The sequence below is a fragment of the Malaclemys terrapin genome, chromosome 11 (assembly GCF_027887155.1).
Source record: "Malaclemys terrapin pileata isolate rMalTer1 chromosome 11, rMalTer1.hap1, whole genome shotgun sequence".
NCBI lineage: Eukaryota > Metazoa > Chordata > Testudines > Emydidae > Malaclemys > Malaclemys terrapin.
The window spans coordinates 67,023,566-67,037,720 of NC_071515.1; the positions used below are offsets into that span (position 1 = coordinate 67,023,566).

Below are 14,155 nucleotides of genomic sequence, written 5' to 3' on the forward strand. Positions count from 1 at the left end.
GACGCTCCGGACGCTGGGAATCGAAAGCGAAAGTTTGCAGCCGCCAGCTGCAGGCCCCGCGCGCCATGGCCGCCCTCCCGGCCCCGCTCCTGGTGTGGGTCTCTCCCGCGCCCCGGCCCGGCGACAAGCTGCCGCTCAAGCTGGAGAGCTACTTCCAGTCCGCGAGGCGCTCCGGGGGAGGCGAGTGCGAGGTGGAGCCGGGCTCCGAGCCGGGCACCTACCTGGTGTGCTTCCACTTGGAGCAAGGTGAGGGGTGGGGTGCCAGGCCCGGCTCGGCCCTGGCCGGTGCCCTCGGCATGGCCCACTCCACTCTGGCTTCTCGAGAGCCATATAGCTCAACAGCATGTCAGTGCATGCCAGCCCCAGAGGGGCCCTGGGGTGTGTGCTAGCCATGTCCTGGGGGTGGCTCGCAGGATGTGCCAGCCGTACCCTGTGTGTGTGTGTGTGTGCCGGCTGTGCCCCAGGAGTGTGGGGGGTGCAGCCCGGGAGTGCTAGCCGTGCCCTGGAGGTGGGGGAACACGGGGTGTGCCATCCGTGCCCCCAGTGATGCAGAGTGCCAGCCATGTCACTCAACAGCATGGCAGCAGCACACCAGTTGTGCCACAGGGATACAGTGTGCCCGTTGCACAATGGGACGGCATACCAGCAGCATGTCACAGGTCAGCATGTCAACTGTGTCACTCGGCATGGCCGCAGTGTGTGCCACTCAAAGCATTTTGCCAGCTGCTACTCAGTAGGGGCGATGGATGGTAGATCAGCTGTGACGTTTAGCAGGATGCTATGCACCAGCAGTAGCCACCTGTGGGCATGTGGATGGGAAGGTCGTATACCTGCTATGCCCCTAGGCAGCACCCCAGCTGTGAACATCTCTGTGTCGGGTATGTGAGCTGTGCCACATGCTGGCTGTGATACTCTGTGTAGACAGAGCAAACTTTAGGTGATCCTATGTCACTCACATCTTGGTCCTTAGGCCTGGTCCCCACTAACCCCCCACTTCGGACTAAGGTACGCAAATTCAGCTACGTTAATAACGTAGCCGAATTCGAAATACTGTAGTCCGAACTTACCGCGGGTCCAGACGCGGCAGGGAGGCTCTCCTGTCGATGCTGCGTACTCCTCTCGCCGAGCTGGAGTACCGGCGTCAACGGCGAGCACTTCCGGGATCTATTTATTGCGTCTAAACCAGACACGATAAATCGATCCCAGAACATCGATTGCCTGCCGCGGGACCCGGAGGTAAGTGTAGACGTACCCTTAGTGTAGGGGCATGGTCAGAGAGAAGGGAACATGAATGGGAACTATGGTGGCCACTGACAACCAGCATAGATTTCTTTGAGATGCACAGATGAAAAGTGCTATATAACAGTTAGGTGGTGAGCCCTAATTTGTACTGTGGACTGGGTCAGCAGCTAATGGCCCCAGCACTGGGACAGTACAAAAGAGGCTTGAACACATCTCATTTCAAACCTTAAAATTCACAGTATATATGTTGTGTGAATTCCTTGGGGGTTGTTTTTCCTCTTCCTTCCCCCTTGTGTAATCATTCATAGGTGTGCAAAGTGGGTGTAAAACCTTATCAGATCAGAATGTTAGCCTTTTACACTCATTTTGCACATGTGAAAATGACTACACAAGGGGCAAAGCAATGGAGAATCTGACTGTTCACTGTTCATTGATACACCAGAATAAGCAGAAGTTCCCCCCTCTCCCCCAATTTATTTCCACCTCACTATAGATAAGAACCGCGTGAAATCACGTGAAAACCATGCCCTAGAAATTGATGGCAAAAGTCTGAAGATATTTATCCAGGCAGATTCAGAAGTAGAGGATCATGGAGAAAGCCAGCCTACACCACAATCCTCGGGCCGATCCAGCACTTCAGGCTTTTCACAACTTCAGAAGAAAACTGATAAGAAACAGCTTGGTGAAAAACATGATGCCAGTTCATCTTCTAGAGCATTTACTGAAAAGGTATGTTTAATAGAAAGTAGAAAAAATAATTCACCAGGCTCTCAAGGTCTCATGACTTACACCTGTACACCTCTGCTTCCATACACCAGTTGGAGAGAAAGAGCTCATTTCACCTTCTAGCCAGAATAGAAGAGTTGGAAATTGTTAGTATGCATTAGATTTATAAACTTCCCAGTTAGCAAGCACTGAGACATGTCCATACCTCTAATTAACATATAGACACAGAGTATGGCATGGTGACTTGTAATGCAGTGGTAGGGATTTGCAGTCATAATTATGTTTGTGGCATGTGCGTGTCCTCTGAAATCCGGGGACATTTATATTTTTCAGAACCAATTTGTATGCCTGGGTTGCGACTGAGGCACATATAGGAACCCTTTCAAAGGAACTAATAAGTACAATCAGATATTCTATTCCATATAGGTTCTTATATTGCTCTTGTCATCATAGAATCTGAGCATGTTCCAGTACTACAATAAGCGTCAGGCACATCTATGTCAAGTGGTTCATTCTCTCATCCTCTCCAGAGGATAATTGAACATCTAATGTAGTGCTTTGTTTTGGTGGGATTTTGGTTTTGGGTTGTTTGTTTGCTTGTTTGTTTGTTTTTTAATGTACGTACTGCACTGTGCTTTTGATAGGGAAAGCAGGTCAAAGAAGTATGCCTTGCACTTGGAGTCATGAGGTTTGTGATGGTCCTTAGTTCCTGTGGCATAATGAATAATACTAGCAAAGTAGATCGTGAGTTGCTTTTCATGTTGTGCTAATGTGCACTGGGTCTCAATTTAAGAGAGAACTGTGGATGGCCTCTACATTGCCCCACTGAAGCTCACATTAGAAGATGGGAATTTTTTCACAGATTTCATTGGGAGCAGGATTGGTTCTCATGCATGTGTACATAGGGATACTAATGGCAGTATATCAGTATACATGAGTTCAAAGAAGACTATATGCAAGAGTGTTTATATACAGTAAAAACAAAATAATCTTGGCAAGCTGAGAACTAGAGTAGAAAGATTTTTTAATTAAATATTTGAAAGAACAAGCTGAACATTTTAGGAAAGCTGATAATGATCTCTGCTTGTTCTTTCATTTTCAGATTTTTCTCCATGTGTCTGCAACCTTGAATACCGACCTGTTCACTAAACAGGAAAGACAACAAGTGACCACTCTGTGCCCAAACTTAAAAATAGAAAAAAATTCTAGTAACGACGGCATCGAGAAAGTGACAGGAGACTATGCAGATATTGAAAAAGTGTATCGCTATTTTGATGAACTCCGTATAAAAAATGACCAATACACTGATTTTTCACACTCTGAAAGAAATGATTTGGAAGATGTGAATGAGAATGGTTTGGATGAAGTGAACAATATTGAAGTTCCATCAGCTCTCTATGAATACTTTAACCATGTCTACGAAGAACAAATTAAAGAATTACAGCAACGTTTCAACGTAAAGATAAAAAGCAAAGAGGATGACAAGGGACTCACTTCAGTAAGCTTCATATCTGTTGGGAGTTCTGGATCAGTAGAGAGAGCTCAGCAGTCTTTTATCACTGATTTTCAGAAAGGAATAGCAGATTTAAAACAAGAAAAAGTTTCTTTGACAAACAGTTCCCAGTTAAATGAAACACTACTTAAATTAAATACCAGGTTTAGGAGTCTTCTTGCCAAAATTGAAGGAAATACAGTAATACTGCGTGGTCCAGCAAATGAGATTTTGGCTGCAAAAAAATTTCTTGAAGAAAAAAACGTGAACAGCCCACTTGAAAAACCTATGAAAATAACATCTGAAGCTTACACATATAGGAATGGAATTGAAGTTGATTCTGTTGGGCTTAAACTCTTGGAAACAATATTAAGTAAAGAAATTGAAGTGATAAATCAAACATTTGATACCATAATGGAAAACAAGGGCTCTCCACAGAGCCAGAAAGCATGCATCATATTTAAACCTAAGAACAAAGATTCAGATATGTCTGTACATGCTTACGAAAGCTTCATTAATGCATTTCAGAAGGCCTCAGCAATGATAACTGAAAAAGACCTCTGCTTGAAACTTTCAAGTGATCAGAAAAAACAACTGAATAAATACTTTAATAAACTACAACTGGAAAACCCAGGTATAATACTTAATAAAAAGGAGGAGAAACTCCGTTTAAAAGGATTACCAGATCTTCTGCATGCTGCTGAAAAGCACATCAGGAGCTTTCTTTACACTGAAGGCCCTGTAAAGATTAACGAAGGGACCCCTCTCATTTATGGTACCAGCTGTAGAGGTGCTACAGGAACTTCCCTGGATGCAGATGATGACGGGAAAATGAATAGGGTTCTTCCCAAAGAACAACCTAGACCAAAGTTAGCAGGAGGAGAGGAAGCCAAAGAGATGTGTGCCATTTGCATGGATAAAATCCATCAAAAAGAAGTACTGCAAAAGTGCAAACATGAATTTTGCAAAGCATGCATCCAAGAGGCAATGAAGTATAAGCCTGCCTGTCCTGTCTGTAATACATTCTATGGACTCATACAAGGAAATCAACCAGAGGGAACAATGTCTGTCTCAAAGTTTCCTTTTCCAATCCTTGGCTATCCTCAATGTGGGAGTATTACGATTGAATATCGTATGCGAGGTGGGGTTCAAACTGTAAGTATATTTGGAAGTGTGTAGAAGCTGTTAGTTAACAAAACCAAACTCGAATATAGAATCTAATATTTTTCCATTTTTATATCCTAAAGAGAGTTTTTTTTTAATCCAGCAGATATTTATTCCAATATTTTTGTTAGGCTCTGGTACTCTGAATATACATTACAAATCTCAGTTTTCCAAATAGGATCTCATGTCACATCACATTGTATTATATTTCTTTATGGAGTGCCATTAATATGCAGTACTAACACCCAATGCTGGGTCAGAGCTACAAGGGAAACACAAAAATATCAAATATTAATCAATACAAATGAAAGATAAAACCAAAATGGTAGCCCTCACTGTTATACGCAAAGGGCCTGTTTCTCCTTTCATGTAGGTGTAAATCTGGAGTAACTCCATTGAAATCAGTGAAGTGATGCTGGTGTAAAACTGCTGTGAGAGGAGAATCAGGCCCAGCGCTTGGCTAAAGAAGTGTGTAGTGCATTGGGGGAAGGAAATGATTGTAAGGGCTTTGGATTATGTTATGTGTTTGTACAGCACCTAGCACAACAGGGCCCTGATCAAGATCCTTAGGTACTACTGCAGACCAAATAACACTTGCAATGACATCAGTGGGAAAAGCAAAGGGAGAGGAGACAAGACAAGAAAATGTGAGAAATTGAATGAAGGGGATGGGCAGGGAGGAAAGGAGAGATGAGATCTGGTGAGGCTATTGAAAGTGAGGGTGAATTTCAGTGACACCTCAGATACACAGGAAACCAGTGAAGAGGTGAAAGAGAAGATGTGTAAATAGAAAAGCAAAGTCAAAATTAAGCATGCAATGTGATTTTTGAACAGACGGAAGGAGTTGGAGAATGGTTGGGGAGATGGGAATAAATAAGAACATAAGAATGGCCGTACTGGGTCAGACCAAAGGTCCATCCAGCCCAGTATCCTGTCTACCGACAGTGGCTAATGCCAGGTGCCGCAGAGGGAGTGAACCTAACAGGTAATGATCAAGTGATCTCTCTCCTGCCGTCCATCACCACCCTCTGACAAACAGAGGTTAGGGACACCATTTCTTACCCATCCTGGCTAATAGCCATTAAGCTAATAGCCTGGCTAATAGCATTGCAGAAATTGAGGTGGCAGATTCGTTTTCACATGTTTTTAGTATATCTATGGTATACATAAGACCCTTTGTTTTGGGTATTTACGGATTTTCTCTGAAAAATTCTGGGGTTTTGAAAAAGTCAGTTTTGGGAATTCACCAATTTTTCACCCTAACTTTGGCTTTTATGGGACCCAGGAATTGTTCAGAGATGGGCAGAGAGCCGAGGCCTGTCAGCCAAGACTGCCCAACTGCAGTAACAGGCCTTCAGAGAACTGAACGCTGTGCCCTATGAGTACTGGCCCCCCTATCGGGCAGACATCCTCCTGACCCCAGTCCTTCAGCATGGTCCCTTCCACTTTCTCTAAAGGGTCGGGAGGGAGTTCTGTCTAGGCAGGGGAGCCAGTACTCACAGGGCACAGTCTTCTGCTCCCCTCCTGGCCATTGGCCCTTCAGCATGGCTCCCTCTGCTCAGTGGGAGAGCAGACCTGGGAAGGGTCCTGGGTCCTGGCAGCTGAAGTCGCCTGATTGCTGCAGTGACAGGCCCATAGAGTGTGGAAGGCTTCCTCAACTGCTATATAATGAGGTCCCCTGCTGCACCCTGTAAGTACTGGACACTGCTCCCCACCTGCCCACTACATCCTGGTACTGGGTATCCCTCCGCCCCTGTGAGTACCAAGCATCACTCTCTTGCCCGCTGCCCTTCGCTTTTGATTTTTACTGATTTCCCCTCCTGCCGCCCTTCTCCCCATTTTTTTGAATTGTAATAAACACTGATACGTTCTCAGGAAAAAAAATGTAAAGAGCCAGAAAGGAGGGGCCTTGGGTATACAGACCATTTTCGTTGTATTCTTTACAAAACAGAAAAACCATCCAAACCCCGGCAGACGATACTCTGGAACAAATCGAACAGCATACTTACCTGATAACAAGGAAGGAAGAGAAATTTTGCAGCTGCTTAAAAGGGCCTTTGACCAAAGATTGATCTTCACAGTGGGGCAATCACGTACTTCTGGTGCAAATGATGTTATCACCTGGAATGATATTCACCATAAAACAAGCATGCATGGGGGACCTGAAATGTGAGTATTTTTAAGTGATTTTAGTGCTTGCCAAAGATGCTAGATTGACAGGCCTGTACTAAAGCATTTTGGTATTGCTAGCACCATTGCAAGTTACTGGCACTTGTGTAAAACATCTTGAGTCACACTCCACTGCCTTGCGCCTTGTGTTGTCATTTACGCCTGTGCAAAGTGGGTTGCTGTAAGAATCCTGATATGATACATTTTACACTCAGTTTCACAGGTGTAAATAACTACACAACGTGCAAGGCAGTGGAGAAACAGGCCCCTTGTATCAACGCACACAATTTCTTTCAGTAATGCACAGGTATTAACAACACCATTGCAATTGCACCTACTTTAGGCAAGGCTAAGCACCATTATATACTCCACTCAGACACTCTATTGTTGCAGAGCCGGTGTGGTCAGGGAAAGCAAGCACTGTAGATACAACAATGCAGTTATTCCTCCAAATACAATTCTACGTTGCACCCCATGTGACACTCACAGTTAATGGCACTGGCTCTGTCACCTCTCAAGCGTGCTACTCAACTGATCTCTGCTCGCTGTAAAGTACCTTCCTTTCTTCAGAACAAGCAGTTCTGAGACCAGATGTGGTAGTACTCTCCCTGTTTCAGCTTTACCCATCCCCCAAGAACCAACACCCCAACTCCCACCTCAGCACATGTCCCAGATACAGAATGAAAAATACCATATGAACATTCTGTAAAAACATGCACATTTGGTACAAAATTGGTTTTAAAATTATTTGTTTGTCCTATGAGGCCCCACCGAGGTCATAAATAAATACATACGTACATACATATCAAAACAGAATAATCAGTCAAATTAAAGAGTCAAATTACAAAATAATTGAGTATGTAAATGAACCCATTTTTCTCACCTCCTAGATCAGTGGTTTTAAAACGCAGGTCGCGACCCAGGTCAGCACCGCCGACCGGGCAGTTAAAAGTCCCGTCGGCCGTGCTGCCCAGCTAAGACAGGCTAGTCCCTACGTGTTCTGACACCGCACTGTGCACTGAAAGCAGCCGGTCCGGCTCCTAGGCGGTGGGGCCACGGGGCTCCGTATGCTGCCCTGGCCCCGAGCACTGGCTCTGCACTCCTGTTAGCAAGGAACCGGCCAATGGGAGCTGGGGGGGCAGTGCCTGTGGGCGAGAGCGCCTAGGAGCTTGACCTGCCGGACCTAGCTCTGTCCACAGTGTCAGGACAGGCAGGAAGCCTGCCTTAGCACTCCCACTGCGCCACTGACCGGGAGCTGCCCGAGGTAAGCCCGCACCCCAACCCTGCACCCCAATCCCCTGCCCCAGCCCTGAGACCCCTCCCAAACCCAGAGCGCAAATCAGGCAGTTTATTTTTAAATTACAGTGTTAGAGTTTTGTATGTTATTTACCAAGAAAACAAGTTACTGGAGCTCAGAAATTGTATATACTATATACTGGGTTTAGTGCAAGTATTTGTGTAACCCACAGTATTACAGTGGTGAGCACTATATTAATAAACTTCTCTACACTATCATGAGAAAATGGCAAACTACATTACTGTATAAACTATCGAGGAGAAAAGATATTCTTGTGATAAAGGATAAGACTAAAAGAAAGAAGATGTGGGGCCAAACTGGGAGCCAGGTTTGCACCAGTTTGCTGTCACAGGCCATAAAGCAGCCTACTGGTGCAAGGGAAGATTCCCCCTGCATTGAGGAATCCCTAGGTGCTGTAGAATCCGGGTAATTGGCTGGACGCCACTGCCCTTTGCAACCCAAGGCATGTAAGGGCCATGTCAGTGTGAGAGCAGTGCCAGACAAAGTCACTAAAAATTAATGAAAGTAATAGTATATCCCTGGCACAGGAAAACAGTACAACAGAAATACTGAAATAATTGAAATGCTTTGATATGGACACAGTGATATTGTCCTCAGAGGAACAACAGATAGTCAAGAAGGGTATACATAGCGGACAGTAACTGAAATACATCCCCCTTATGATGAGCTGTATAGACCCTACAAGGGAATGGACACCAAAGTGTTAAAAAGGAAGCAGTCATGTCCCCAGTTTCAGCCAATGGGCAGGCTAACAACAGCCAGGGTAAAATGCTGCAATCCAGAGACAGAACCGCTCTGAAGGAGCTCCACAGGGTCAGACCAGAGGAAGCTGCCCAGAGAAACGATTTTACTGCCAGAATGGATCAGAGAAGATTACCAGGCAGGTACCTGCAAGACCCTGAGGTAGGAAGCAACTCAGAGAAGCAGCAGGAGATTTAAACAAAACAAGTTTCTGACTGTATCACCCAGGGTCCCTGGGCTGGGGCCCATAGGAGAGGGTAGGTCTGGGTCTCCTACCCTACACTGACACTTGCGTGAAGACTGCCAAGACCTTTGACTAGAAGTAGAAACAATAACAGGAATATTGGACTCTGGCTTTGTGTTCTTGCTCTAACTTACTTTACTTCTGCCCTGTTGAAGAAAGAAAGGAAGAAACCTGTAAAGAGGGATACAAGAGGCCCTGAGAGGAAGGCCAAACTCCTGGGACAATTGACGAAAGACCACTAATGCGACCATTAGAACTTTGGGTGGGGCCAGATTCCTTTTAGTCCTGGAAGGGGAGAGACACAAGTAACCCAGCCAGAGGTCAGGAGTTATAGATGAAGACTGACGTATATAGGTTCCATCCCTGAACCAACTCAGGGACATTGAGGCAGGGACAACCGCAGTTCCGTGTATTGCAGCGCTGAGGTCCTGCCATTGACACCTCCTGCTTTCCCATAGCTTCTAGCACCTGAGTTCCTTCTCCCCTCCCCAGAAAACATTCAGCTTCCCAGTAAAGGTTGAATATGAATGGTTAAATATACACACATCAAGTTATGGTTCTGTTTTAAATCATTTGAATGATATAACTGGACTGTTAGTATACAACATGCTGTCAAATATTGGTAGTTTTGTAATAAGGTATGTACTTACATGTCAAGATCCTATAATTGAAATGTTTTCTTGTAAACCATCTGAAATATTCATAAGGCAGATGGGACATGTCCCCACCCGTTAGCACAAGAGTCCCACTGCATCACTTAGAGCAACCCTAAGGATGTTCTAATTTGTACCAGGATTCACATTGGTTCCTGGATGGCCTGAGATCAAAAGACAGGAAAGACACCACTTTTGCAGCCTCCCATGCCACCCCCAGTTCTACCTAAGCACTGTGCCTATTTTGAGACAATTGGGGCCTTATTTTCAGAGTTGCTGAGCACCCACAGTTCCCATAGACTACAAGTGGAATTATAGCTACACAGCAGGTCTGAAAATCCAGCTCAAGGTGTCAGTTTGGGCACCCAAAACGAATGGCTGCTTTTGAAAATTTTAGCTTTAACCTTTCTGTGCCTCACTTTTCTTACCTGTAAATTAGGGCCTGTTTGTTTCACAGAGCATCGCAAGACTGATGTTTGGAAAAGTGCTTTAAGAGATTTTAATGGAAGGTGCTGTAGAATTGGGAAATATTGTTTCCTTATGTAAATGGCCCAAACAAGTCTTCTCTCTTTCCCCTAGGTTTGGTTATCCTGATCCTAATTATCTGAAACGTGTTCGAGAAGAACTGAAAGCAAAAGGAATTGAATAAAGACATGTCAGCCAACTGTTTTTAAGCTGTATTCACTATAAGATATAGCATTTACTTAAGTATATCAGTTGATTACAGATGCATAAAGTTTAGAGGACTTCTAAGAAAAACACAATATTGCTGTATTGTCCAAAACTCCCAATGAATCCAGAGGCCTGGCACCTCTGAAAATCAGGACCTGGTTCTGAGTCTTTGATTGCATGTACAACAGGTCTATAGGCATTGCATTTTAAATTGCTTTTAGCTTTTTATTTTATCTTGCTTGTAATCACAATGTATCTTCCAGTATGGGGATGAAGTACTCTCTGCTCATATAGATTTGATTGTTGTAGACATTTTACTTTACTGATGATATTTTACATTAACAAAATAATTGTTTCTTAAATTTACAGTTATAAAGCATATGGCTCTGATTGAGTGCACTTGGTGATGATTAGCTAAGTAGTTTTCACAAAGTAAAAATGTGGTCTCCTTCAGTTGTCTCGTGTTGTCTCTGCAATTCCATGCAGTCTTATACTGCACATACAGATATGTAAAAAAATCTATTTTTACAGTAAAAAGAAGAACAGGAGTACTTGTGGCACCTTAGAGACTAACAAATTTATTAGAGCATAAGCTTTCGTGGACTAGTCCACGAAAGCTTATGCTCTAATAAATTTGTTAGTCTCTAAGGTGCCACAAGTACTCCTGTTCTTCTTTTTGCGGATACAGACTAACACGGCTGTTACTCTGAAACTTATTTTTACAGTGGCATAGGTGTGCATTGTGCTATCCAGAACTATAGGAAGAGAGAGAGTTCCTGCCCCCAGGATTTTACAATCTAAGGGGCAGGCAGTAGTCAGTGAAATCAATGGGGCTATTCACATGTGAGCTGCAGGACAGGTCCACCTTTTGATGAACATAGTAAATTATGACAGCATACAAAGGATGGAAGGAATGGGTGAGTGTTACAACAAAATGAGGTTTTGACATACTGTCCACCCCGCCAAAAAGCCAAAAGAAGGTAGCATAGATCCCAGAAGATTCTGCAACCTAGATGTCATTGTAAATGAATCAAATGCAATGGCTCACCTCCAAGCAAGTACTTTAGAGTTCATTTATATTGCTGATAAATAAACTCATTTGGGGGGTGGGGGAGAATGCATTTTCTGTATATGAAAGTCTTTTTTATACAATACTTGCTGACAGGCCACTGGGGAAAAATGAGAATTGGCAAACTTGCTTATTTTCACATTGAATCACATATTCATCTATTAAAGGGTGACACTGCCCCTTTAAGAAGGAGCCAGGTCAGTGCACCTGTGCCACATCAACTGACCCAAATTAGTTTTAAAAGAGGGCACCTCAGTCTGAGTGTATCATATGTGCCATCTGGGGAAAAACTCTGCCCCTCTGGTCTTTCAGTTGATTCTCAGTTTTTCATCCTGACACTGCTGGGGAGAGGGAAGTACAATTGGGAGGTGCTGGAGGGATTTGTGTTTACTGGGAGAGGGTATGGGGGGGGGGCTGGAGGAGACTGCATATAGCCCCCGGCCCAGACACCGTCACCCCCAGAGCAGAACAGCAGGCCCAGGCACCTGCACCCCTTCCCCCTAAAAGCCCAGCTATAGGATGCCCCCCAATCCAGACACCCGCACCCACTCTTGAGCCCAGTCTCAGGCCAGACACCCGCACCTCCTTCCCCCAGAGCCTAGGGATCCAGAGGGAGAAACAGCCTGATGCTGGTCAGACTGGGCTTGTATGGAGTTTCCTGCATGCTGCCTCCTTTCTTTAGGGCAGGGGTAGGCAACCTATGGCACGCATGCCGAAGGCGGCACGCAAGCTGATTTTCAGTGGCACTCACACTGCTTGGGTCCTGGCCACCAGTCCGGGGGGCTCTACATTTTAATTTAATTTTAAATGAAGCTTCTTAAATATTTTAAAAACCTTATTTACTTTACATACAACAATAGTTTAGTTATATATTATAGACTTATAGAAAGAGACCTTCTAAAAACGTTAAAATGTATGACTGGCACGCAAAACAAATTAGAGTGAATAAATGAAGACTCGGCACACCACTTCTGAAAGGTTGCCGACCCCTGCTCTAGGGTGTGCCAGGAACAGCAGCTGTTGAGAATCCTCCAGCTCCGAGTCCCCTCCCCCACATCCCAGCAGTGTCCTCTATTTGGGGGCTGGGGAGCCAGGCACTATGTGGTCCAGTGGCCCCTAGTGGCAGCCAACAGTTCTGCAATGTCAATTCTGTGGGGAAAAATGAAATTCTGCACAGAATTAATGTTCTGCACAAATTCTGCATTGTGCAGTGGCGCAGAATTCCCCCAGGAGTAGATAATCACTATAGTGTGTTCTGTGTTATAAAATGCTTTCTAATTAGTGTTTAATACAGTAACTCCTCACTTAAAGTCCTCCCGGTTAACGTTGTTTCCTTGCTGATCAATTAGAGAACATGCTCGTTGAAATTTGCACAATGCTTCCTTATAACGTTGTTTGGCAGCCGCCTGCTTTGACCCCTGCTTGCAGAAAGAGCAGCCCGTTGGAGCTAGCTGGGGGGGCTTGGAACCAGGGTGGACCAGCAGCCCCCCTATCAGCTCCCCGCTCCTCTAAATTCCCTGTGCGGCAGCCGCCCAGCGCACTTTCAATTGCCCTGCAGTTCAGTTGTCCCTCCCCCCACTGCCATGTGGTGCTCCTACCCTCTGCCTTGGAGCTGCTCTCGGGAGCCTCTTGCTTGCTGTGGAGGGGAAGAAGGGTGCTAATATCAGGGTATCCTCCGCCGCCCTGCTCCTGCCCCCCCCGCTTACCCCATCTCCATAGAGCGGGGTGGGGGGACAGGACACAACAAGGCTCAGGACGGAGAGAGCTTGCTGACAGCAGCTGCTGTCTCAACTTGCTGATCCACTTAAAAGGGCAGTGTACTTAGAGTGGGGTCAGCGTACTTAAAGGAGCAATGCGCATCTCTCTCTCACACAGAGTGTATGTCTGTCTCTCTCTGCCATGCTGGTCTCCTCTCCCTCCATTCGTGCTGCCTTGTAGAGTGTGAGGCTACATTAATAACGTATTAACTCTTGAGGGCTCAGCCAAGTGATAGTTCACCATTTAGCAATAAGGCATTCCCTGGGAAATATTCCACCCTCTGACTCCACTACCTCAACCAAGCTTCACAATCATCGTTGCTGTGTACAGTATTAAATAATTTGTTTAAAACTTATGCTGTCTGTGTGTGTGTGTGTATATATATATATATATATATATATAATATATTCTTTTGTCTGGCGAAAAAAATTTCCCTGGAACCTAACTCCCCCGCCCCCATTTACATTAATTTTTATGGGGAAATTGGATTCGCTTAACATCATTTTGCTTAAAATAGCATTTTTCAGAAACATAACTACAACAGTAAGTGAGGAGTTATTGTACCAACCAAACTCAGCCATAATTTAGCTAGAAAACACCAGAGGTGAAAGTAATTTAAACGACTTACCAGTACTCTGGAGTCCTGAGCAGGGCCTCAACTGGAAGGGGTGGAGCCTTTAGAGCCTGGGGCCCTTTACATCAAGATTTATAGGGCCCCGGGCTCCGGCTGCGGTATTGGCGGCTGAGAGCCCCGGGCACTTTAAATCACTGCCGGAGTTACCAGCTGCAGAGGCTGCTGGGAGCCCTGGAGCTCAGGGGTCATTTGAAGGGCTGGGGCTCTGGCCGCTGCTACCGCAGCGGAGCCCTGGGCCCTTGAAATCGCCGCCTGAGCTCTGCTGCCAGAGCC

The 14,155-nt window shown here is 45.2% G+C and overlaps 1 protein-coding gene across 1 annotated transcript; it reads left to right on the plus strand.

Annotated features, from left to right (window-relative positions):
• Positions 1 to 13: 13 nt before the first annotated feature.
• Positions 14 to 10,874, plus strand: DTX3L (deltex E3 ubiquitin ligase 3L). Its single transcript, XM_054043948.1, has 5 exons — positions 14 to 246; positions 1,736 to 1,971; positions 3,071 to 4,615; positions 6,576 to 6,793; positions 10,329 to 10,874. The coding sequence occupies exons 1-5, from the start codon at positions 66 to 68 to the stop codon at positions 10,396 to 10,398; spliced, it is 2,250 nt and encodes a 749-aa protein (XP_053899923.1). The 5' UTR covers positions 14 to 65; the 3' UTR covers positions 10,399 to 10,874.
• Positions 10,875 to 14,155: the final 3,281 nt, after the last annotated feature.